At 45.9% G+C, this 25,473-nt stretch overlaps 1 protein-coding gene across 3 annotated transcripts in view; it reads right to left on the reverse strand.

Moving 5' to 3' along the window:
• PLEKHA3 (pleckstrin homology domain containing A3) overlaps positions 1-25,473 on the reverse strand; it is a 71,228-nt gene that overhangs the window by 14,636 nt on the left and 31,119 nt on the right. For all 3 annotated transcript variants that reach the window (XM_033946468.1, XM_033946466.1, XM_033946467.1), the window contains 2 exons: positions 11,056-11,220; positions 10,499-10,539 (listed from right to left, as the gene is read on the reverse strand). In XM_033946468.1, the coding sequence (XP_033802359.1) occupies positions 10,499-10,539; positions 11,056-11,220 (206 nt within the window). The remainder of the gene's footprint in view (positions 1-10,498; positions 10,540-11,055; positions 11,221-25,473) is intronic.

The raw sequence follows: 25,473 nt of genomic DNA on the forward strand, positions 1-25,473 counted from the left end.
GGAGGCCCTGTATCTTCTGAGGTCAATTTCCCTAGTCTACAGGCTCTTTCTGATAAGGACTTCTGAATCAAAACTTCTGCCACTAGCATGCATCCTTGCATTTATCATGGATGTTTAATTGCACACCACATAGGATATGCTTCAACCAGCGTTTTGGAGTAGAAAAGTTTTTTAAATAAATAGTTACAATGCCACTGCTACAAATATGTAAATTACCATTAAGTGACTAGTGAAAGACAGAACCAGAATCTGTTTTTTTAGATTTGCAGCCCTTTGCTCCATCCACTATGCTAGATTGTCTCACAGTAAGCAATTCCCTGTGGAAAAAGCACTTCAATAGCTGCCAGCTGCCTTGCTGGAGGAGTAACCTAGTAGCAAGAGCTGCTGCCTCAGCACCCTGAGGTTGTGAATTTGATCCCCATCCTCCTCCTTTTAACATTGGGCAAGTAACTTAGCACTCCACTGCCCCAGGTACCACAGTTAGATTGTGAGTCTGCCAGGACAGATGGAGAAAATAAGATTACTTAATTACTATTCAATGTATTGTAAACTGCTTTGGATGAGTTTCTTCATGAAAAAACAGTTAGTAAATCTAAATAAACAAATAAAATATGAATGTTATTTTAAATAGAGCACCAGAAAATAATTTATGTATATTTCCCTTTGCTCGTGTCATAATTAGGCACAATTTTTCCTGTCTCAACACTGTTCATCAGTTTCCTCAGGTTCTTTGGACTGGCATAAAAGTCTACCTATTATTCCTTGGTCCTTTCATCATCCCCTCTAATCTGATGAAATCAAATTCTTACCACAAACTCATCTTGCAAAATTCAGATCACAATCCTCATGGTTTAATTCATAAAGTTTCTTGCTCTCACACTAATTTCCTGCACCTTCTCCCCCTGCAGGCAATATAATTTTCTACTAGGCACAGAGACTAGAAAAAAATACACTTTTAGACAAATTCAGAGAGATAACTTCATAACAGGGACTGTAAGTTACAAGTAAAGCAAGGCATCTATTTAATAAATGAAACATAGATACCTATGTGCCCTCATAACAGGCTCGTACAATGACCTCCAGTAAACATAATAAAAATGCCAAATATACAATCCAAATTGCATATGCTTTAAGTTTTGAGTGAATGATTTCAGTCTTTATTGTTATTAAAGAAAAGATTTTATTTTGAAATTTATATCAATCTTGTATGAGCAAATTATTTAAGACGCATATGTGTTGTTTTCTTAAAGGTCTTCAATCAAACAACACTTGATTGAAAAACTTTTTTAAAAAAGACATTAAATTCACTCCGTCAAAAATTACAAAGACTAGGGGATACTCGAAGGGAAATACTTTTAAAACCAATAGGAGGAAATATTTTTTTTCACTCAGAGAATAGTTAAGCTCTGGAATGCATTGCCAGAGGTTGTGGTAAGAGTGGATAGCATAACTGGTTTTAAGAAAGGTTTGGACAATTTCCTGGAGGAAAAGTCTATAATCTGTTATTATGACATGGATCGGCAGCATGGAATGTTGCTACTCTTTGGGTTTTGACAAGGTATTAGTGACCTGGATTGGCCACCGTGAGAACAGGCTACTGGGCTTGATGTACCTTTTGTCTGACCCAGTAAGGCTATTCTTATGTTCTTATAGTAACTTGAGCCACCAGAGGTGGAAAAAATAACTGCTGGATATCAGAAGCCATGGGATACAATTTCATCATTGGCCTGGCCTCCGTCAGAGGATCCTAATGTGTCTCTCAATGCTCCATTATTATTCTGGTAATCTCTGGGTGTGAAGGGAAATACATGGACTGTGACATGGTACTGCTTAACAGCAAAAGCTGGGCAGTAGAAACCTGTGGGGACTCTAAATCCAACTCCCGCAGAGAACCTGCAATAACCTCAGATAAATCAGATGGCTTAAATAGCCTGCACAGCATCAGATCCTCTCCCTGATCTAGGGTTGTCACTGACCCTGGTCCCCTGCCCAAAATTGAGAACTAGAATCCTCCAAAGAGAACAAGTAGCAAGAGAGCAGCAGAGATAGTCCCAGTCCTTTTCAGACTAGTTCTCCTGTTTCTGCAGCTCTATTGATAGCAGCGAGACCTCGCTTTGTGGCAGTAAACTCCTCAGAGCTAAATCAGCTTACATACAGACAATCCTTTATACTTCTGGTAAGCTGCATACATCAAAGTCACAAAATCAATGTTGAAGATATGACTTGGGACCTCCGAGGACCTCTGCCAGTCTACCACATGTCTCCTCTCAGGGTCAGAGGGTCTGTACAAAAGCACCTTGCTGATAACACCAAGTCATATTTATCACATTTTTCGCTTCATAAGATGCATTTTTTCCACCTAAAACTGGGTGGAAAATTTGGTGCATCTTATGAAGCGAAGGTAACTTTTTTTAAACACCCTCACCCATCCCGTTGCACCTTTTTACAATGTCCCACTCGTTGGGGGTATGCGGGCTGACTGCTGCCCGCCCCCGCCGCTGCTCCCCGCCCGCTTGCCGCTGCTGCTTCTAATCCCTGCTCACCGCTGCTGCTCCCTGCTGGCCATCACTGCACTGCAACTCCAGGAAGAGAAGGGCCAGCGTGCAGCGAATGCATGTCGCCAGCCCACAAGCCTGACGTCGGGAGAAGGCTTATGGGCCAACGAAGTGCAATTGCTGCACGCTGGCCCTTCCCTTCCTTGAGTTGCGGTGCAACAGCGACAGCAGACTGGGACCAGAGGAGGAATCGGCGGAGGGTAAGCAGACTTCAGAGCGGCAGGAAGGGAGGCAGTTTCCGGCACAGCAGCAGACCGGGGCCAGAGGAGGAGGAATCAGTGGAGGGTAGGCAGGCTTCAGCATGGCAGAGAGGGAGGAAGGCAGTTTCCGGCGCAGCAGGGAGAATGAAGGACTAAGGCTGGAAGGCAGTGAGGGGGGAGGAGGCACGAACTCGGGACATTGGAGGGAGAACAAAGGACAAAAGCTGGAAGGCAGTGAGGGGGCACGAACTTGGGAGGGAAGTAGGTCAAAGAACAAAGGCTGGAAGGCAGTGAGGGGGGGGCACAAACTTGGAGCATGGGAGGGAGGGAACAGAAATGGGCGTTGGGCCTGAGTGAAGAAAGGAAGGAAGGAAGGAGACTCATGAAATCACCAGACAATAAAGGTAAGAAAAATGATTTTATTTTCAATTTAGTGATCAAAATGTGTCAGTTTTGATAATTTATATCTGTTGTGTGTATATGAAAAATGAAAGGAATAGCCTGGCAGGGAAGGGGAGATAGGGTGCAGAGCCTGGTATATTAGTACACAATTTGGCTCAGAAAGCACAGTTACTTACCGTAACAGGTGTTATCCAGGGACAGCAGGCAGATATTCTTAACACATGGGTGACGTCACCGACGGAGCCCTCGGTACGGACCTTTTTAACTAGAAGTTTCTAGTTGGCCGCACCGCGCGTGCGCGAGTGCCTTCCCGCCCGACGGAGGAGTGCGTGGTCCCCAGTTAGTATAAGCCAGCTAAGAAGCCAACCCGGGGAGGTGGGTGGGACGTAAGAATATCTGCCTGCTGTCCCTGGATAACACCTGTTACGGTAAGTAACTGTGCTTTATCCCAGGACAAGCAGGCAGCATATTCTTAACACATGGGTGACCTCCAAGCTAACAAAGAGGGAGGTGGGATGGTTGGCCATTAGGAAAATAAATTTTGTAACACAGATTGGCCGAAGTGTCCATCCCGTCTGGAGAATGCATCCAGACAGTAGTGAGTAGTGAATGTGTGAACTGAGGACCAAGTGGCCGCCTTGCAGATTTCCTCGATGGGCGTGGAGCGGAGGAAAGCTACAGAAGCAGCCATAGCTCGGACCCTGTGGGCCGTGACAGTTCCTTCCAGTGAGAGACCGGCCCGAGCGTAGCAGAAAGCGATACAGGCAGCAAGCCAATTGGAAAGTGTCCGTTTGGAGACAGGACGGCCCAAACGGTTGGGATCGAAAGACAAAAAGAGCTGAGGGGATGTTCGGTGAGCTCTGGTACGATCAAGATAGTAAGCAAGGGCACGCTTACAATCCAGCGTGTGCAACGCCTGTTCCCCTGGATGCGAGTGAGGCTTAGGGAAGAAGACGGGCAGCACAATGGACTGGTTAAGGTGAAAAGCCGAGACCACCTTGGGAAGGAATTTAGGGTGGGTACGCAGAACAACCTTGTCATGGTGAAAAACAGTGAAAGGTGGGTCGGCAACCAGTGCATGCAGTTCGCTAACCCTCCTGGCAGAGGTGATGGCAATTAGGAAAAGCACCTTCCAGGTAAGAAGCCTGAGCGAAGTTGTGGCAAGAGGCTCAAACGGAGGTTTCATGAGGGCTGAGAGAACCACATTCAGGTCCCAGACGACAGGAGGAGGCTTGAGAGGCGGTTTGATATTGAAGAGCCCTCTCATAAATCTGGAAACCAGAGGATGAGCCGTGAGGGGTTTTCCGAGAATAGGCTCATGAAACGCAGTGATGGCACTGAGGTGGACTCTGATGGAGGTAGTTTTGAGGCCAGCATTGGACAGTGAGAGCAAATATTCCAAGACAGTTTCCACCGCTAAGGAGGTGGGTTCCTGATGATGCCGGAGACACCACGAGGAGAATCTGGTCCACTTCTGATGGTAACATTGGAGAGTGGCCGGTTTCCTGGAGGCGTCCAAAATGAGGCGGACCGGTTGAGATAGATTCTCCGGAGAGGTCAGCCCGAGAGAAACCAAGCTGTCAGGTGGAGCGAAGACAGATTGGGATGCAGTAGAGACTGATGCTGCTGCGTAAGTAGAGTAGGAAACACAGGAAGTAGAATGGGTTCCCTGGAGCTGAGTTGGAGCAGGAGTGAGAACCAGTGTTGGCGAGGCCACCGAGGTGCGATAAGAATCATGGTGGCGTGATCCTTGCGGAGTTTGGACAAGGTCCGCAACATCAGAGGAAGTGGAGGGAAGGCATACAGGAACCGATCCCTCCAATCGAGCAGGAATGCATCCGGAGCCAGACGGTGAGGAGAGAAGAGTCTGGAACAGAATTGGGGCAGCTGATGATTGTGAGGTGCTGCAAAGAGGTCCACCTGCGGAGTGCCCCATCGAGCAAAGATGGATAGCAGAGTCGGAGGGTCCAACGTCCACTCGTGAGGTTGAAGGATGCGGCTGAGATTGTCGGCCAGAGAGTTCTGTTCGCCCTGGATATAGACCGCCCTGAGAAAGAGATTGCGGTCCGTGGCCCAGGTCCAGATGCGCAGAGCCTCCAAACAAAGGGGGCGAGATCCGGTGCCGCCTTGCTTGTTTATGTAGTACATGGCGACTTGATTGTCTGTGCACAGGAGGAGGACTTGAGGGCAGAGAAGATGTTGGAAAGCCTTGAGGGCGTAGAACATGGCTCTGAGTTCCAGGAAATTGATGTGATGACGACGCTCCTGTGGGGTCCAAAGTCCCTGGGTGCGTAGATCTCCCAGGTGAGCTCCCCACGCGTAGGGGGACGCATCTGTGGTGATGATCATAGAGTGGGGGGGCAGATGAAAAAGTAGACCCCTGGAAAGATTTGAGGAGTTCAACCACCATTGGAGAGATTGCTGAAGAGATGATGTCACAGAGATGGGATGAGAAAGAAGATCCGTAGTCTGTGACCATTGGTTGGCGAGAGTCCACTGAGGCGTACGAAGGTGGAGACGTGCCAGAGGAAGGACATGCACCGTCGAGGCCATGTGACCCAGGAGGACCATCATCTGTCGGGCAGGAATGGAGGGATGCATGAGCACCTGACGGCAGAGATGGAGGAGGGTCCGCTGGCGATCGGAGGGAAGAAAAGCCCTCATGAGCGTGGTGTCCAGAACTGCTCCAATGAATTGAAGTCGCTGGGTGGGAAGCAGATGCGACTTGGGGTAGTTGATCTCGAACCCCAGGAGGTGGAGGAGAGAGATGGTGTGATGAGTAGCTTGTAGCGCGAGTTGAGAAGAAGGTGCTTTCACCAACCAATCGTCCAAGTAGGGGAACACCTGGAGGTTGTGAGACCTGAGGAAGGCCGCTACCACTATAAGGCACTTGGTGAAGACCCTGGGTGAGGAGGCGAGGCCGAACGGTAGCACCTTGTACTGATAGTGGTGGTGCAGTACCTGGAACCGCAGGTAGCGGCGAGAACTCTGATTGATGGAGATGTGAGTGTAGGCCTCTTTGAGGTCCAGGGAACATAGCCAGTCGTGTTGAGAGAGAAGAGGGTAAAGCGTGGCAAGGGAGAGCATTCTGAACTTCTCCTTGACCAGACACTTGTTGAGGTCCCTGAGATCGAGAATGGGACGGAGGTCTCCCGTCTTCTTGGGTACCAGGAAGTAGCGGGAGTAGAATCCCTGACCCCTTTGATCTGGAGGTACTTCTTCGATGGCATTGAGAAGGAGGAGGGATTGAACCTCCCTCAGGAGGAGGGGGGTTTGAGATGAGTGTGAAGCAGACTCTACGGGAAGGTTGTCTGGTGGAAGAGTCTGGAAGTTGAGAGAGTAGCCGTGGCGGATGATGTTGAGGACCCACTGGTCCGACGTGATGACTTCCCAACGGCTGGAGAAAATGGTGAGACGACCCCCGATAGGCTGTGGAAGAGGCAGCGAGGGAGGATGACTGGCTATGCCCTGGAGAGAAGAGTCAAAAGGGCTGAGACTGTTTAGCAGGCTGAGGCGGCTTAGAGGGTTGAGTGGCCTGAGATCGAGCCTGGGCATGGTGCTGCTGTTGACGAGGTCGCCGAGATTGTTGGGGGGGCGGATTGAGTGGCCTGGCTGAGAACCTCCGCTGGTAAGATGATTGAGGCCGATAGGGTCGAGCAGGCGGAGCCTTCTTTTTTGGCTTGATCAAGGTGTCCCACCTGGTCTCATGGGCCGAGAGTTTCTGGGTGGTGGAATCCAGGGACTCTCCAAAGAGTTCATCCCCGAGACAGGGGGCGTTGGCCAAACGATCCTGGTGGTTGATGTCCAGGTCGGAGACTCTGAGCCAGGCTAGTCGACGCATGGCTACGGCCATGGCAGAGGCCCGAGAGGTGAGCTCGAAGGAGTCGTATATTGAGCGGACCATGTATTTTCGCATCTGGAGAAGACCAGAGATGTGTTGTTGGAAGAGCGGGACCTTGCGCTCAGGAAGGTACTTCTGAAGGGTAGACAGTTGTTGGACCAAGTGTTTTAGGTAGAAAGAAAAATGGAAGGAATAGTTGTTTGCCCTGTTGGCCAGCATGGCATTTTGGTAAAGCCTCTTGCCAAATTTGTCCATGGTCTTACCTTCTCTGCCAGGAGGGGTAGAGGCATAGACACTGGATCCCTGAGTTTTTTTCAAAGTGGATTCCACTAAAAGGGACTCATGGGGCAATTGAGATTTGTCAAATCCAGGTATAGGGATGACCCGGTAAAGGTTGTCCAGCTTACGGGGGGCTCCCGGTACCGTGAGTGGAGTTTCCAAGTTCTTGTAGAACGTTTCCCGCAGGATGTCATGTACGGGAAGCTTGAGGAACTCCTTAGGAGGTTGCTCAAAGTCTAAAGCCTCTAGAAAGGCTTGAGACTTTTTCGAGTCAGATTCTAGTGGAAGAGACAGGGCAGCAGACATTTCTCTCAGAAATTTAGTGAATGAGGACTGCTCTGGTTTAGAGGTGGCATCGGGTGCCGATGGTTCCTCATCAGATGAGGAGGGATCCTCCTCGGTACCGAGGGGAGTCTCCTCCCACAAATCAGGGTCTCTGACCTCTGGTGCATGTCGAGACACCGGGGTGGAGGGCGCGGTGTGGCGAGTCTTGGACAAAGACTTACCAGAGCGCACTGAAACGGTACCAGGGGAGGACGATCGGCGTCGTTCTCGGTCCCGAGAAGAGTGCCGTACCGCCTGGTGCCGAGGAGGATCCACAGTGGTCTGAGAATGAACCACCGGATCGGCGTGAAGTTGTTGAGCCGAAAGGATCGGCATAGAGGTGTTTACCGGTACCGAAGGAGTGGACACCGGGGGCTCGGTGCGGGGCTCGGGCCGGTCTGGTACCGGAAGGAGCGGTGCCAGGATAGAGGGTAACAGTTGTTCAAGTTGTTTCTTCAACTGTTCCTGAAGCTGAGCTTGTAGAATGACCGAGATACGGTCATCTAGGGGTGGCATCGGAACCGCTTTCTTTTTCTTCGGTTCCTTGGATGCCGCTCCACGCCCCGGCGATGAGGAGGCCGATGACGAGGCACTCACCGATATCGGGGCGGAGCGTTTGCGGGACCGGTGCGATGCCGGTAGGGACGGTGTCGCCACCGTAGCAGGAGGGCGCTCGAGGGAAGAGGAAGGCTTCTTAGCCGGCTTACCTGGCGCCAGCGGCGCCGATGCGGGGTCGGTCGGTGTCGAGGTCGACGGTGCCGATTTTTGAGGTACCGCCGTTGAAGGTGAGGAGTCCATCGCCGACTCGGTGCCGAAGAGAAGAGTTTGTTGGATTCTTCGATTTTTAAGTGTTCGTTTTTGCAGAGTGGCACAGCGGGTGCAGGAGTCCGCCCGATGCTCCGGACCCAGACACTGCAAACACCAATTGTGTGGGTCAGATACGGAGATCGGGCGTGCACACCGCTGGCACTTCTTAAAACCGACCTGCGGGGGCATGAAGGGGAAGATAGCCTCCGCAAAATCGAAGTCCGAGGCCTGTATAATGGCAACAGGCCACGCCGGGGCAAAAACGAAAGGAAAAGGAAAAAAATGAAAGTTTTTTTTTTTTTTTTGCAAATCAAAGAAAAATAAACCCGAAGGTAAAGAGAGAAAAAATTAGGAAAAAAAAACGCGAGCGGGAAGGCGAAAAAGTGATTTCAACGGCCGTTGAAAAAATACACGCGTCTTCTTCGCTCCGCGGAAACGAAGAAACTGGGGACCACGCACTCCTCCGTCGGGCGGGAAGGCACTCGCGCACGCGCGGTGCGGCCAACTAGAAACTTCTAGTTAAAAAGGTCCGTACCGAGGGCTCCGTCGGTGACGTCACCCATGTGTTAAGAATATGCTGCCTGCTTGTCCTGGGATAATGTTATTTTTCTGGTTTTCCTACTCTAAATCTAAGGTGCGTCTTATGGTCCGGTGCGTCTTATGGAGTGAAAAATATGGTAAGAGGCGGATTTTTGGTCCAGATCTCAAGCTTTCTACACCTCCTGACCTGTGACGTGTCCAGAGGGGGCTAAGCCCATGGCTCCAGCTCTCCCCGCTCATGTACCTTGCAGCATACAGTATAAGGACGCTCCTCATCTGACCATCTGAGGAGTCCATAATAATTGATTTTAACCAAATCGAGGCAATTTAAGGCAGGAGGTGGCTTTTGAAATAAAATGGAGAAATCCAAGATAGCTACCATGGCAGCATTTTAGTGGCAAAAAAGTCTGTGGGAGCAAAACCAAAAATTCAAAATTACTGAAAATAGGATTTTAGAGGTGGAGAACCCTTGGGACACCCTCAGAAACCCTAGTTTGCTGAGTTCAGACCCACCCCAATTTTCCCACAGACAGTAATGAGCTGTACTCACAGATCTACCATGTACTATGCCTACTTCAGCTTCTCTCTGCAGCTTGAAATGGAGAAGGGATTTCTGCCTCAGACAAGCAAGGGTAGCTTCAGCAGCTCATCTCTTCTGGCTGCATTTTATTCAGGTTCCAAAAACATGAAACCCTCAACCCTCACGCTCCCACACGATTCTTCAGGGGGAGGAACACAACCAACCTCTCCTGGCTAGTCACAGGGTAAAATCAGCCTGCGTTCAAGTGCCTGATTCTGCAACGGTGAGCATCATTCCCAGGGGGAGCAATGGTGAGAACCATTCCCTGTTAATGCAGGCCGGCCAGGCAGGTGCTCTTTTTAAAAAAGTGTGGCCCTCCTGGTTTCTCCCAGGCAAAGCTGACCTAGGATTACTAGGAATGTCTTAGCACAGGGAAGCCTCGAAAAAATATTGGATTAAATACTGAAAGTACAAAAAATCTAGTGCAGAGCAGATGAAAAGACATCTTCTCAACTTACTTGCAGAAGTTAAGACTGACGAGAGGGGGTGCTGCCCAGAGATATAAGGCAGTGGAGGGATCGATGTCTTCTGCACGCAACTTGTAAGTTGAAGTGCTTAACCATCCATAAGAAATCATATGCTGTTTGCACAGGAAATGCTTTTGGGGGCCATTAGCACAACTTCTGTTGGAATAATCTAAGCTCAGCATTTTGCCGGAATTGTTTAAAGACACCTTGCAACAAACCATGCATTCCAGAGCAAGTCAGCTTTCCCCCAATTCTAGCAATAAGGATGCAAGGTGAACCCCATATAGCATATGTGGCCCCACATGGGTCTTAAAACAACAGGAGGCTTAATTTCTATGTCATTTTCTAATTTACAGCTTAAGGGCAAGATGACGCCTTTAGTTGCCTTCATTGAATTTAAATGCATACTCTCTTATTTTGATATTGCAACTTGTTTTTTCCCTGCCTAACTGTAACTCCTCCCCCCCCCATGCTCAGTCAGTCAATCATATTGTGTTTCTTACCTTTCCAAACTATAGCCAGGGTGGCTAATGGAACGCTTCATCTAAAAGGTAAGAGAAAGTATTCAGTGGACATTAGTTAGCATGAACAGACCAAATACACTGGCAAAAATGAAGTCACGCTACAATGTCAAACAAGGCATGTGCTCCTGCACAAAACATAGAGCATTGCTGGTAGATGAACATGCAGCTTATGACATTTGTTGGTAAGAAAAAGGAAAGGACAACTTTCCCTCACCCATTATCACCTATAGCTATGGAGCAGCACCAGTAAGAAGTGTATTTAAAGTCAGCTGTCCGTATTGGGATGATTCTTAAGAAAACTTTGTCACTATAATCACTCTATGTAACAGTGCCAAGCAAATTACCCATCAGCAACAAACTAATTCCCTCATGCAAAAACACTCAACCCCTGTATATGTGCCAGAAGTACCAGGTGATTGAGCTCTTCATTTAAACATATACCAAAAGCTCAAGGACAGCTACTAAAAATGAACCAAAGAACATCTAAAGAGTAAAAGCCCAGTAAATTTATTTATAAGCCAATTAAGTGATCAAACCATTTGAACAGGTGAAGGTGAGACAGGCGACACCAAAGGATCAGGATGAGGCAGCTGAAACATTTCTGGCTTAAACTTGGCGTTGGCTATCTTCACACATTCTTCAAGAGTGGTGATAAACGTATTACAGGTGGCACTGAGCAACGAGGAAGCTTCATTCATGCTCTAGAAAGAGAAGCCACCTTGAATAAAGAGTCATAAAAGAGCCAAAAAAAAAACCAGCACTGGGATAATTCAAAGTGAAAAAACATAAAAACTTTGATATTAATACATTATTGCATTTCCATTAGAACATTTCACTTAAAGCACTTCTTTCTATATTTTCACCGGTACAAAATAAAGCAGGTGAATCCAAGTTCTTTCAACAGTGTGACACATGATCAGAAATCAAATGTGTTTGCAGGCTGCATGAATATTTTAACATATAATCTGATAGCATGATTTACACCAGCAGTTGACACAATTTTCTTTCTATTTAGAAATGACCCCCCCCCTCAAAAAAAAAAAAAATTAAGAGAAGAGAAGAGATAGGTGTAGAATGGGTGCAAATGGATTGATATTTTACTGCATCAAGACTAGGGGACATTCAGATTAATACTTTTAAAACCAATAGTAGGAAATATTTTTTCACTCAGAGAATAGTTAAGCTCTGGAATGCGTTTGGCTAGAGATTTGGTAAGAGTGGTTATTGCAGCTGATTTTTAAAAAATGGTTTAGACAAGTTCCTGTAGGAAAAAGTCCATAAACTGTTGTTGAGATAGACCTGGGAGAAGCCACTGCTTGCCCTGGAACAGTAGGATAGAATGCTGTTACTATTAAGTTTTTGCCAGGTACTTGCGACTTGGATTAGCCTCCATGAAGACAGGATACTGGGCTAGATGGACCATTGGTTTGATCCAGTAAGGCTATTCTTATGTTCTTAAGACCTCTCTTTCTGTTCCTCCCCACCGTTGTCTCCACTGAATTATGATGCATCTCAGTATGCACCATGTGGTCTCAAGCGCCGTAATTTTCAAAAAATGCCAATGTACAGCAAAAGTGAGGTGGCATTGCTCTTGCCTCCTCTTGAATGTACATCCAAGGGGGGGAGGTCACATAGGGTTGGGGATGCCATTAAACACCAGGGCAAAATTTGGGGGAAGGATGAGGGGTAAGGGAATTAGGTCATCATCTCAAGATGAGGGCCTGGAGATGCTACTAGACACACAGGCCATTTTTTGTGTGGGGGTGGGGGCGGGGATGGGAGAAAAAAAATCATTGGCAGACTAGGGGACCAGAAGGGGTTATTGGCTTTTCTGCCTTAATACAATTGCCTCAGCTCTGGTGTTCAGGTTCTCATGTTGTGCTTGCTTTAAAATCTTCTGCGGTAGTTCTTCACATCAGAGCAGAACACCTAAGAGCCTTGCTACCATTCATTTTAATATGTTGTATGCCAAGGTCTACCATGTGAGTAAACTCTACAGTGAGTAACATGCATGTAGACCTCTCATTAACCAAATATGTCTAGAGAGCTCAACTGCATGATGCATATGCAAGGAAAGCTTATTTCTGCAGCTGAGGCAGCCAGGAAGGATTAGAAGTAGTAATGGAAGATTAGGTTTTCTTCTGTTAGTTCCTGTGGAATTTCATTCTCTAAGTGTTCAATCCTTCCCACAATCAGGGAACTGCAGAAATCCAAACATTTTACTGAGCATGTGCTCCGCCTACCTCAGAGAGAGACAGACAGAGCCCCCTGCAGTTTAGTCCCAAAGTCAAACAACCATACTGAAAAAAAATCCATGACAAAACAGAGGGGGGGGGGTGAGGGGGCATGGGGTAACCTCCCTGGCAACATAAACAAATTTCTGTTCTGCTCTTTAAGACATAAGAACATAATTCATTAACAAGCAACAGTCAATACAGAGAACAGTGAGGATTGAAAGCAGAACTCACCTGTTATGGGCAACGAGCACCCACAGAAAACAAACATCAGTATGATATATACTCACAAAAGAGCGAACTCCCTCACAAGGCCCAGCTACTGGCTGAAAGATAGTGTGGCTTATAAGGAGAAAACACCAAGGCATATAAAGGCAGGCAATTCAGAACAACTGAGCTTACACAGAGAGGGTGGGCCTTATGGAATCCTACAGGGACTAACAGAAAGAAGATCACCAAAGGTAAAAAAAACTAATCTTCCATTCTGTTATGTCTCCTCCGGATTCCATACTATAGGTGACGTACCAAAGCCATGGCAGCATCTATGGAAGAAAACAAAAAGAAATTACTGCAGAAGCAATGTATATGATGCCAAGTCTTTATTTCCAACACAACGTCGTTACGCAGTGGTACATCTTTGTAATGATGGAACAGGGACCCAACACAGCCCGTGTTTTGATTGAAAAATCTTCCTCAGGGGTCCAAGAAGATTCACAAAGGTCCACAAAAGATGTGCTAGATAACTGAACCACATAGGAACGGGAATGCTTTGAGATGCTGTGTGTCAGTGCACGGCTGATCGGCGAAGTCACAGCTTACACAGAGAGGGTGGGCCATATGGAATCCTACAGGGACTAACAGAAAGAAGATCATCAAAGGTAAAAACTTAATTTTCCATTCTGTTACGCCTCCTACAGATTTCATACTCTGGGTGACAAACCAAAGCCATGGCAGCATCTAGGGAGGGACAGAATAGCCTGCCCTCAACACCAAAGTCCCAAAAGCAGCATTAGAACGAGTTGCCACAACCACCCAGCAAAACCAGGTAAAGACATGAAAAGAAGACCAAGTAGCCACCCTGCAAATTTCATCTGGATGAATCGTTCCAACTTCTGCCCACAATGTAGCAACACTTCTAGTTGAGTGGGCCTTAAGAGAAACCAGTGTCTGCTTGCTGCAGGTGATGAAAGTAACAGAAATGTCCATACAAAAAGTCAACGGGTGATTGAGGCCATAGAAGCCAGCTTAGCACACCAAGATGTGACAGTCAGATCAAAGAGGTGATCAGATAGCCAAAAAAGTCATCTCCAAATTGTGGAGCCAGACCCATCTGATGTCCAATATAGAGAAAGACATGGGGACAAAATTTTTCTCCGTCCCCACGGGAACTCATTTTCCTATCCCAGAGAGTTTTTTTTCCTACCCCTGCCCCATTCCTGCAAGCTCTGTCCTCATCTGCACAAACCTCAAACACTTTAAAATCATAAGTGTTCGAGGCTTGTGCGGTTAAAGCAGAGCTTAAAGGAAATGGGCAGGAACACGGACAGTGGCAAAACTTGCAGGGATGGGATGGGGAAATTAAGTTCCTGCAGGCAGGGGGAAAAATTTGTCCTCATGTCATTCTCTAGTCCAATGTGCATAAGATCTGATCTTTTCGCTCTGCCCCTGTAGAGAGAAACGCAGACAAATGAACCTCCTGGGCGATATGGAAATCCAAAACCACTTTCAGTAGAAAGTAAGGAACCGTAGAGAAAACAACTCCTGCGTTAGTGATCCGTAGAAAGGGTTCCCTGCACAAAAGAGCCTGAAGGTCTGAAAGCCACTGTTGATCATCAGATCCAAAAGCGAAGCATCCTGTAGTGGCTCGAATGGGGCTTTCACAACACCCTGCAGAATATCCTGTGAAGAGACCACTTAGGGAAAGGCTAATGTAAGGGAGGCCGCAAATGAAGTGTCCATCTCAGAAATTTGGGCACATCAGGATGAGACATAAGCGCACTAGAATCACTATGTGCCCAAAGCACGTAAGGCCTGCTATATGAACCTTAAGGGAGGTCACCACTAAACCCTTATCCAAGCCCACCTTAAGAAAAACCACAAACACCTGGATAGGAACCTGCACAGATTCCACCTGGTCCTTGGCACACCACTATTGAAAAGTCTACCAGGCTTGGAATAAGAAGCCGTAAAGAGGGTTTCTTGGACACCAAGGCGCACAACAAGAAGGAATGCTCCTCGCAAGAGAGAGCCGTCTCCCAAGTCCAGAACTTGTAGACTGAGGAAGTCTGATGGAATGGTGCCTACTCCTGCCATATGTGCCACAGCGAATCAGAAGATGTAATTCTATCCAGCAAAACAGCATGCGAGTATCCTGGCTACACAAATACTGAAAGACACCATAGCACCTATTAAACAACAAACCTCCACACTAGCAACCAAGAAGAAGCCATGGTTTTCTCAAGAATTAGTTCTCATTCGCCAACAACTTCACTCTTCCGAACGTCAGTGGAGACATCACTCACCCTCTGCCCTAGGCCATTACAAAGAAAAAGCCACTCTACAAACTCAATTCAAAAAGCAAAAAAGGAATACTATTCTAAACACATAGCCAAGGCACATAACTCTTCCGCTCTTTTCTCCTATCATTCATTCCCTCTCCTCACAGACCAAGAAAAGGACTGCTCCATTGATCAGGCCATCAGCTCAGGACCTAGCAACCTACTTCGACAACAAATTTTAAAACTGTCTGAAACAACATTAACCAAACTAACTCCCTTGCCCTCAGACTCCCCTAATACTGAAAATCACCTCTCCTTTAGCTCTCTGACTGAATTTTGCTCACCTTCACTAGATGATAGTTATCAAACAATACAGTCCATAAAAACATGAAACAACCCTACTGAATCGATATCCCCTTTCACGCTTAAAAAAAACCACTTCTCTATATATGGTCCATTCATTCAAGAGATGATAAAGTCTCTACATTGGAACCATGGCCAACCATGGAAATTGGCTACAATATTCCCTAAGCTCAAATTAGCAAATTCCTCTTAAGACCACTGCTCTAGCTATCATCCTATAGCAAACCTTCCCTTTGTATCCAAGCTTACGGAAAAACTAGTACTCAATCAACTTTCTTCTTTCCTGGAAAAAACTAATGCCTTCCACCCCAACCCTCACGATTCTACAGAACTCTCCTTAATTGGTCTAACTACAGCTATCCATTATTTCAGAGACCATTGTAAATCAGTCCTACCAGCAGCTTTTGACACATTTGATTACACACTGCTTCTCAAGAGCGTTCAATCCACTGGAATCTCTGGTACGGTTCTAAACTGGTTCTCCTATTTCCAGGACCAAAATTAACAAGTAAGCTTTAATAACTCAGTATCTGCAACTATGCAACTCAGTATCTCAAAACTATGGGGTCCCTCAGGGCTCCATCCTTTCTCCATTGCTCTTTAATGTCTATCTTCTTAGCCCCTCTGTTAACACTTGCCCAATCCATAGGATTCACCGCTATTGCTTACGCAGATGACATCCAAATACTCCACCCCCTGAACCCCAAAGTCAAAGAAGTTAAAGAAATAAATTCCAAACTTACTAAAATCAGTGTCTGGCTTAATCAAAATATGTTCGCATTGAACATCTCAAAAACCAAAGGCGCATTATTCACAACTTCAGATAAGATGGCTTCACATAGAAACCATACCTATTCAAATGGACACAAAGGTTAAACTTTTGGGGATAATCCTAGATTAAAAATCTAACCTACCATGAACAAATCAGTTCAGTTGTCCAGAAGTGCTTCTTCAGATTAAAACTCATATGGTCAATCACTTCACTCCTTGACTCCCCCACTCCATAAACTCCCCCACTCCATAAACATTCTCATTCACTCCTTAATCATCTCTCACATTGACTACTGCAATTATTTGTACCAAGGCATAACAAAAAGAAATCAGACAACTTCAAATCTTGCAAAACACAGCACAGCAGTAAAACTTATTTATAAAGCAAAAGAATTTGACCACGTTACCCACTCTTTCGTGACGCTCATTGACTGCCTATTACATATTGCATCACCTACAAAATATTTCTCCTTACCTACAAAACTACACACACAAATGTTCCACCTTTCATCAATAAACATCTGATTCCATATTCTTCCATCAGAATGCTACAATCCAACAATCAGAATTTATTAGTAATCCTATCCATTTGTGAGGTATTTTACGATACCACCTGAAAGGCAATTTTTTTTCAGTTACCACACCATCACTTTGGAATGTCCTGCCTCTAGACCAGTGTATTGCAAACTTTGTGCTGCGACACATACTGGCGAGGAGAGTCATCCATGCCAGCTGACTTCCTACAGGACATGCCTCTCACGGCAAGAGGCACGTCCCGTAGGAAGTCAGCCGGTGTGGATGACTCTCCTCCTGGCTGGCCTCTCTCCTCCTCTCCCTGCACTTCCTGGATCCCTCCACTGAAGCGGGTCGCAGCCATATGAGCCTCTGCACATGTGCAGACATTGACACAATGACATCATCGCGCTGACGTCCGTGCACTTCCGAGTGCCTTCCAACCGGGGCACTGGATATAGTATGCCGCCAGCTGGAAAGTTTGCGTGTCACTGCCCTAGACATTAGATTAGAATCCTCCTTGGAAAAATTCTAATCCAAAATCAAAACTTTTCTCTAAAGATGCCTTCAACACCTGAGGTTAGGCTCCTCCATCAGACACTGACAAAAGCATCAGTAGAGAATGACAAACACTCCTAAAGAAGTAACCCCCTCCCTACTATACTTTCACTTTCCCCCTCCCTCCCCTTTTCTTTTTTTTAATCTGGTACGAGCTCTACCGCTGTCCAAGAGACACAGTAGAGTAGCACGGACTCTTGACTACTTCTCTGGCTTCCTGCCAGAGATTCCAGAAACAAGCCTATCTTGTGCTCTTCTCGAAAGATGTCCAGCACCCAGTTAGCCGAGAATATTCGAGGCCACTCCTGGTAAAAATGAGAGATGGCCCCTGATATGAGAGAGCACCATCAGACCTCTAGCATCATAGGGGCTGGAATATGCCTGGAAATGGACTTGTAACAAGGTCTGAGGGAGGGACAAAAAGTACTACTGTCCCCTCTCTAAGTTTGGTGAGACTTTTGCACAGGGTGAGCAGCAACGCTAACCATGCAGACACCCAGCCCCTTACCAAAAAAGGAGCTGACCCTTGAAAGGAAGACTACTTAGAATGATCTTGTAGGCAGAGTCCCCAGCCCAAGGATGGATCAAAAGAGGCTGGTGCGCAGATACAGTGTAATCCAAGACCTTAGTGAGAACGTGGAGTCACACGATTATGGCGGTATAGAAGAATAAAGTTATTATTATTATTATTATTATCATAAAGGGCATCCGCCACATAATCCACACCTTCCATTACTAGCTGAGCACAGGCATCCTCCTCCGCAGAGGGCATTCGGTGCAATCTCATGTGACAAGATTGTGCCACAAAGGAGGCTGCCACTACAGCCTAAACATCTTGAAGTATTATACCCCATCGCTAGAGAGGGCCATGCAACTGGCAACTTGCAAAACAGCAAAATTCACTTGGGCTAGTCAAAAAAACTGCTGAATATCAATAGCCAGTAGAGAAATCCTAGCCACAGTTGTAGAGAACTGGAAAGAGCTTTCTGGGGCATCCCATTGATCCGTAACCATACGAAGAAGCTGTGGATGGGATGGAGCACATTAGAATGGTCCATGACCGAGCAGTATGACAGAGAAGGTGGATTCCAATTTCAGCTCCTTCATAGCACCAGCAAGGAAATGGTGGACAGAGACAGACTTAAAAAGTCTGTGGATGGAGGGGGTCCTCTCTCAAATCTGGACTCCAAGCTCAAGGGGTTTTGAGGCAGAATTCAAGCTTTGAAAAAAAAAAAAAAAAAAGTGATAAAAATCCAAGATGGCTACCACCCACAAATTTGCTCCAAAAGCGGCAAAAATAAAGAAAATCCAAAAATAAAAAATAGTGATTTGTGGTTTGGGGAGATGAGAGACTTGAACCATACCCTAAGAAACCCTCAAAAATAAGATTTACGGAGTTCCACAGATCACCCTCGAAGCTCCCTTAGGAAATAATAGAGGTGTGTTTACAGTCTGAAGTGCCTGCCTGCCAGCTCTGTACACTGCAGTTGAATGGAGGAAAAGGATTTTCTGCCCCAGTATTGCTCCAAATTGACCAGATTTGAAGATCTTCGAACTGTCAGTTGGACAGACCCCGACTGTTCCCTCTGCTCCCATGATCATCTCCACACAGCCAGGGGTGGGAAACACAACCTGTGCCCTGAAACCCTGCGGGACTTTTACACAGGATATATACAGCCTGTGCTTAAAAACCCCTAACAAGGTCAGAGGGCAAGCAAGCTTCCAGGGGAGAGAAAGGTGGCACACAGCAGGCTGGCTCTACAGGTCCACCAAAGTTTCTCTGTGAAGCAGCAGTCCAGCAGTGTGGGACTGTATCCTTTTCTTTGGCAGAGGACCACCACAGGGTTCTCACAACAGTCAAGCCACTGAAAAAAAAAAAATGAACTTAAGTGAAAAAAATAAGAAAAAGATGCAGAGCAAATCGGAAGATTTCTGTACATATTGCTTGCAGAAATTGAAAACTGCAGGGGACTCTATCTGCGGTAGGAGGAACATATGCTAAGAAAAGTGTTTGGATTTCTGCAACTCTCGGATTGTGGGAAAGGATTGAGCACCTAGAGAATGGAATCCAGAAGGGACGTAACAGAATCTATGGTGATCTAAGGGAGAGATATTTGGCTATGGTTAGTTTACTGGGCAAAAACCAGGGAGCAAGTGGGAATGGGAGTGGGATTAGTGCAAGGGAAAACAAGATTGGATGAGGATAGGATAACGGGGCACCAAAAGAAAAATACTGGTTGGTGGGGCCTGGGCCAAGATTATAAGTTAAGCTAATAGACAGAGGCCTGAGGCACAGCTGCGGGGGGAGGATGAGCCTGTGCTATTAACAGCACACACTTTAGGGTGAGAAAGAATATCTGCTATTTACTGCTAGTATCATGCAATAGTACATTAAGGGCCAATATAGAAAGCTACTGCAGGCTAGAGAGTTGCGCGGGGACAGAAATCCCACCCGTCCCCGCCAAAGTCCCACCCGTCCCCACCCGTCCCCGTGAGGACTCCCACCCGTCCCCGTGAGGAATCCCTCCGTCCCCACCCGTCCCGGCGAGAAATCCCCTCCGTCCCCGCCCGTCCCCGCGATGAATCCCCTACGTCCCCGCCCGTCCCTATAAACTACAGAAATAGTTATTTCATTTAATTATGCTACTGAATTAAAGGCTCTGGTAGAAACCCATTTAAAAATAAGCAAAAAGACTTTATTAATTTGGAAATATTAATTGGGAAGAATACATACTTTGTAAACGGGTTTCTACCAGAGCCTCTAATGTTTATAAATTTTTATCAACACAACTAATATACTACTTTATCCTTAAGCAAAAAAATTAAAAAAAAAAAAGAATTTTTTTCCTACCTTTATTGCCTGGTTTCTGCTTTCTTCATGTTCTCATTCAATTCCTTCCATCCACTGCCTCTCTTCTCTCTGTGTCTTCCATTTGCTCTGTTACTGTGCCTCTCCCTTTCTCCCCCCTCCCAAATTGGTCTGGCACCCATCTTTTTCCCTCCGCTCCCCCCATAGTCTGGCACCTCTGCCTTCTTCCCTGCCAGCGTCTTCTTCCCATTCCCTCTTCCCCATTTCCTTTCAGTGTCCTTCTCCCCCACCATCTTCCCCATGTCCTGTCAGGCAGCATCCTTCTCCCCCCTCTGCCTTCCCCATGTCCTTTCAGCATCCTTCTCCCCCCTCTGTCTTCCCCATGTCCTTTCAGCGGCCTTCTCCCCCCTCTGTCTTCCCCATGTCCTTTCAGCGGCCTTCTCCACCCCTGTTTTCCCCATGTCCTTTCAGTGGCATTCTCCACCCCTTTGTCTTCCCCAGTGCTTTCAGGGTCCTTCCCCCCCTCCTCCCGTTTACCCCATGTCCTTTCAGCGTTCTTTTCCACCCCTTTGTCTTCCCCAGTGCTTTCAGCGGCCTTCTCCCCCCTTAAGCGTCTTTTCTTCTCCACTCCACCTTTCTTCCCTCCCTGCCTCCACCTTTGTGGCGCTTTTGCACCGGACCGACAACAGAACAGGCCCGGTCGGACAAATCTCCCTGTCCTGTAGCCGCGAATCTAAATTACCTTCTTACAGCAGCTGGAGTAGTGAAGCTGCTGTAAGAGATAATTTAGATTCGCGGCTACAGGGCAGGGAGATTTGTCGGCCGGGCCTGTTGTCGGTCGATCGGGGGACCTGACCGGCTGTGCACATTCTCCGGGGCGGACCGCCCCCTCCCCCCCTCTTACGTACGCCATTGCCTTCTCCCTACCTGCCCTGCCGCACACAGCCGACCGGAAGTCTTCCTGATGTCAGCGCTGACGTCGGAGGAAGGGAGGGCTTTGCTTAAGCCCTCCCTCCGACGTCAGCGCTGACATCGGGAAGATTTCCGTTCGGCTGTGTGCTGCGACAGGGCAGGTAAGGAGAAGGAGACTACCCTCGCGGCTCGAGTGCACTGCGATCCAACCCCGCGACCCTCGGAGGCGTCCCCACGGGATCCCCGCGACCCTAGGGGATGTCCCCACGGGATCCCCGCGACCCTAGGGGGCGTACCCACGGGATCCCCGCGACCCTAGGGGGCGTCCCCATGGGATCCCCGTGACCCAAAGGGGGAACCCGCGGGATCCCCGCGGGATTCCCGTCATCCCCGTTCCCATGCAGCTCTCTACTGCAGGCTACAGCATTTTACCAGTAGACATCAGCTTATGGCATATTAAAATGCATGATAAAGATCAGCTACCCCACAGAATGTCCATCACAAAAGGCCAGAAACTACCACCATCTCTGAGGCTGGTATAGAGCTCCGCCAGTCAGCATCAGCCCCATCTCCTTCCCTTCTACCTCATCCCCCAAAATCACTTAACCCAGTTCCCTCCCACATGATATTTAAATTCTCCTGTGCCCCCCCCCCCCGACAAGGCCGGCCCTCCCTTCCTCCTGATAAAAACATGCTTCCCTCCCATCCAGCCAAAACTTTTAAAAAAATCATCCCCAGTATCTAGTGGCACTCACCTCCACCCCTTCCTCCTGAACCAAAGTAGCTTGAAAGAGACAGGAGAAATTTTCTTATATGGCAAGCTAGCCCTGCCTAGTGCATCCAAGGATGCACCACAAAGGGCAGGGATTGCCATTATGGAGATTCCCACTGGCTTCTGCCTCTGGGTCATCATTGCTCCTACCTCCTTCAAGGTACATTGGTCCTGAGAGTTGGGTGCCACTAGATACCAGGAATTATTTTGGAGGGTTGTGCTGGGGTGGGGATAGGGGTATCACTAAACAGGAAACCTTTTAACAGGAGGAAGGAAACAGGTCATGTGGGGGAGGGGGTTGCCACTAGGCAAGGAACTGGGTTAAGCTATTTTCCATTTGAAATATTGTGTTAATTGTTTTATTAAATTATGTTAATAAAATTGTAAACCACTATAAAACATTATTTAGTCTTTAGCAGTATATCAAGTAATAAAATAAAATCAAATGATGGCTCGGAGGTAGAAGCGTGTAGGCACTGCTCCTATCTCCTTCTAGTCATCAGGGAATTTTTTTTTTTTTTTACATTCTGGTTGAGTGGAGGTGGAAGAAGAAGGGGTACCACTAGACAAGCGGGAGATTGTTTTTTTATTTTTTTTTTTATTCATTTTTTCATATTACAAGTGTATCAGAAAAATACATATAATCTTATAAATACACACTTGATTTTCTTTCATTAATATTTTAAATACAATATATTCATATTTTTAGATAATATATAAATAAAATAACCCTCCCCAAGCCCTCCTTTCATATTTCAGAAATTCTAACATAGTATTTGAAAATACATTAATTAATTTATACAAATTGTGAGATAAATGAAATAGTACCCACCCATATCCCCGCTTACCAATTTTCTTATTATGGGAAAATGTTATTAATTATTACAAAAATCTGTTAATGGTCTCCAAATCTTCAGAAATTTACCAAAATATCCTTTCTGTGTTGCTATTGTGCGCTCCATTTTATATATATGGCATACCGAATTCCACCAGAAGTTATAACTTAGTCTATCATAATTTTTCCAGTTACATGTTATTTGTTGAATTGCTATTCCAGTTAATATGAATAAAAGTTTATTATTATGTGACGAAATTTGACTTTTTGCTCTCATTGTTGTACCAAATAGAATAGTATCATAAGTCAAGGCTACTGGATTGTCCATCATCCTATTTATTTGAGGCCAAATTGATTTCCAAAATATTAATATATATGGACAATAGAATAGAAGATGATCTAATGTCCCCGCCTCAAGATGACAGTGCCAACATTTATTAGACTTAGAGCTATCTATTCTATGTAAACGTGTGGGGGTCCAAAAAGCTCTATGCAAAAGAAAAAACCATGTTTGTCTCATAGATGCTGATACTGTACATCTTATCCTCCAAGACCAAAGTCGTGGCCATTGAGATGCATTAATTTGATGCTTAATCTCAATGCTCCAAATGTCTCTAAGACCATTTTTTGGTTTTTTATTTATATATCCAGATATTAATTTATACCACATTGCGGCCTGGTGTCCAGTAGAAGCCACCTGAAAGCATAAGAATTCTAGGCTATGATAATTGTTAAGATTTTTCCATTCAGGGAACCCTACCTGAATGGTCTGCTTCAATTGCAACCATCTAAAATATTGTGAATTGTTTAAGCCAAATTTATGTTGCAATTGTGAAAAGTCAAGCAGTTTACCATTAGTTATTACATCTTCTAAAGTACGTATCCCTGCTAACATCCAATGCTTCCAAATGATTTTAAAACCGCCTATTTTGATCTTGGGGTTTAACCAAATTGTTTGAATTGTTGATTTATTTATCGGAATAGGAGTCAGACTATTTATATACCTTAAAGTTTTCCAGGTATCCATAAATATTTTATGATCTTTATATAACCTTGGCATTTTGATACTAATTATGTGGCCAAGACGCAGTGGAAACATAAGTCTCCACTCTAACCAGAACCAATCTGGAATATTGTCAATGGGCTCTGGGAGGATCCAATACATACCTTGTCGCAAAATATAGGCTTGATGGTACCTATAAAAATTTGGAAAATTTACCCCACCTTCCACAATAGGTCTTTGGGGAGATTGTTTTAAAATAGGGAAAAAGGAGCCAATTGGTCTTGGTGAGAGATGGGCAGTAGGATGGCTGGCAGGGTGCCAGCTGGAGACAGTCCCATCAGGGGGGTAAAGTGGGCCACTAAATACCATTATTTAATATCAGGGAAGAACCCAGTTAAGTCAGGTAGAAGAGGAGCGAGATCAGGGCCAGTGCAGACCACTGGCACTTTTTTGTTGTTGTTAAATGTCACCGTCAGTATCTAAGCCAATTGCAGCTCAGGCACCAACAGGAAGGGTGACATTTGGCTATGAGCTGCGGACTACTGCTGTGATTTTAACAGTAATAATTTGCATGCTCACTAATTACTTCATCCAGCGGCAATTTAAATTTGGCGATAATCCCACGTGCAGTCAGCGGCTTTAACAAGCTGCTTTCTACATCAATCTCTCAGGACCTTATTCACCAAGGTCTTTATTGCAGAGACTGACAGCAAGTAGTGTGACCCAGTGTAAGGGGCAGTTCAGGTACCACAATTTTCAAAGGTAGTGGCACAGAGGCAGTAACAAGTGGGGTTTTTTTTAAAGGTATGCTAGACACCAGGGCTTATTATTAGCAGATCCAGCGGTGGGATGGGGGAATTATAGGATCAGTGACTCATCTTGTGGGGGCGGGTAGGTTGTAAGGTTTGAGGGTGCCACTAGACATCAAGTGTATTTGTTTGAGGGAGGTCAGTTAGGAAAGAGGGGTGTGTGGATATGATGTCTCATGCAACAGCAAGTTTTTAAATACCTTCCTTTCTGTCAGTGTATGAGCCTCTGACACAAAGGTATTTTAGCCATGAGCTGCAGATTACTGCCGTGGTGTGCATTGTTTTTTCAACAGCACAAGCTTTAGCTTGCATGCTCTTTGATTATTGTATCTCAGCAGTAAATTTATGCAGAAAGCTTGAAACAGAAGCTATACACTCAGCAGCTTTAACATGCAGCTTCTGCACTGACCCCGCGGTGTCTGCAGCAGAGCCTGTGTCCTTGCAGTAAAATTAAATGTGGCCTGTATGAACAGTTAAACATTGTTATGTTTGAGCTATGAAATAAATTTCTTTAAATCTAAAATCTATAGTTTTTTCCCAACTTTTAAAGGTTTGTTTGTTTTTATAAATTCAACACATCATTTATCAGTACACACACTTGAATATTTAAATCTATCTATTGCCTCCACTTACCTAATCCCACCTTGAGGGCACCTTCTCCCTCCCCTCAGAAAAAAGTATGCAAAATCAATCCCAAAATATTATTTTATTGAAGAATGGGTGAATAATTTTCAGACAGCCTATTTATCCAGGTGCATGACTTTTTTTTAATGTCCTTCCATGTGATTTAAAACATGCTACTTGCTGATTTCCCTTAGATTACAATCCACCCACCCCAACTACAACATCTCAAATTAACACAGTCTTTTTAGTGAGA

Source organism: Geotrypetes seraphini, chromosome 5 (genome assembly GCF_902459505.1).
Source record: "Geotrypetes seraphini chromosome 5, aGeoSer1.1, whole genome shotgun sequence".
Taxonomy (NCBI): Eukaryota; Metazoa; Chordata; class Amphibia; order Gymnophiona; family Dermophiidae; genus Geotrypetes; species Geotrypetes seraphini.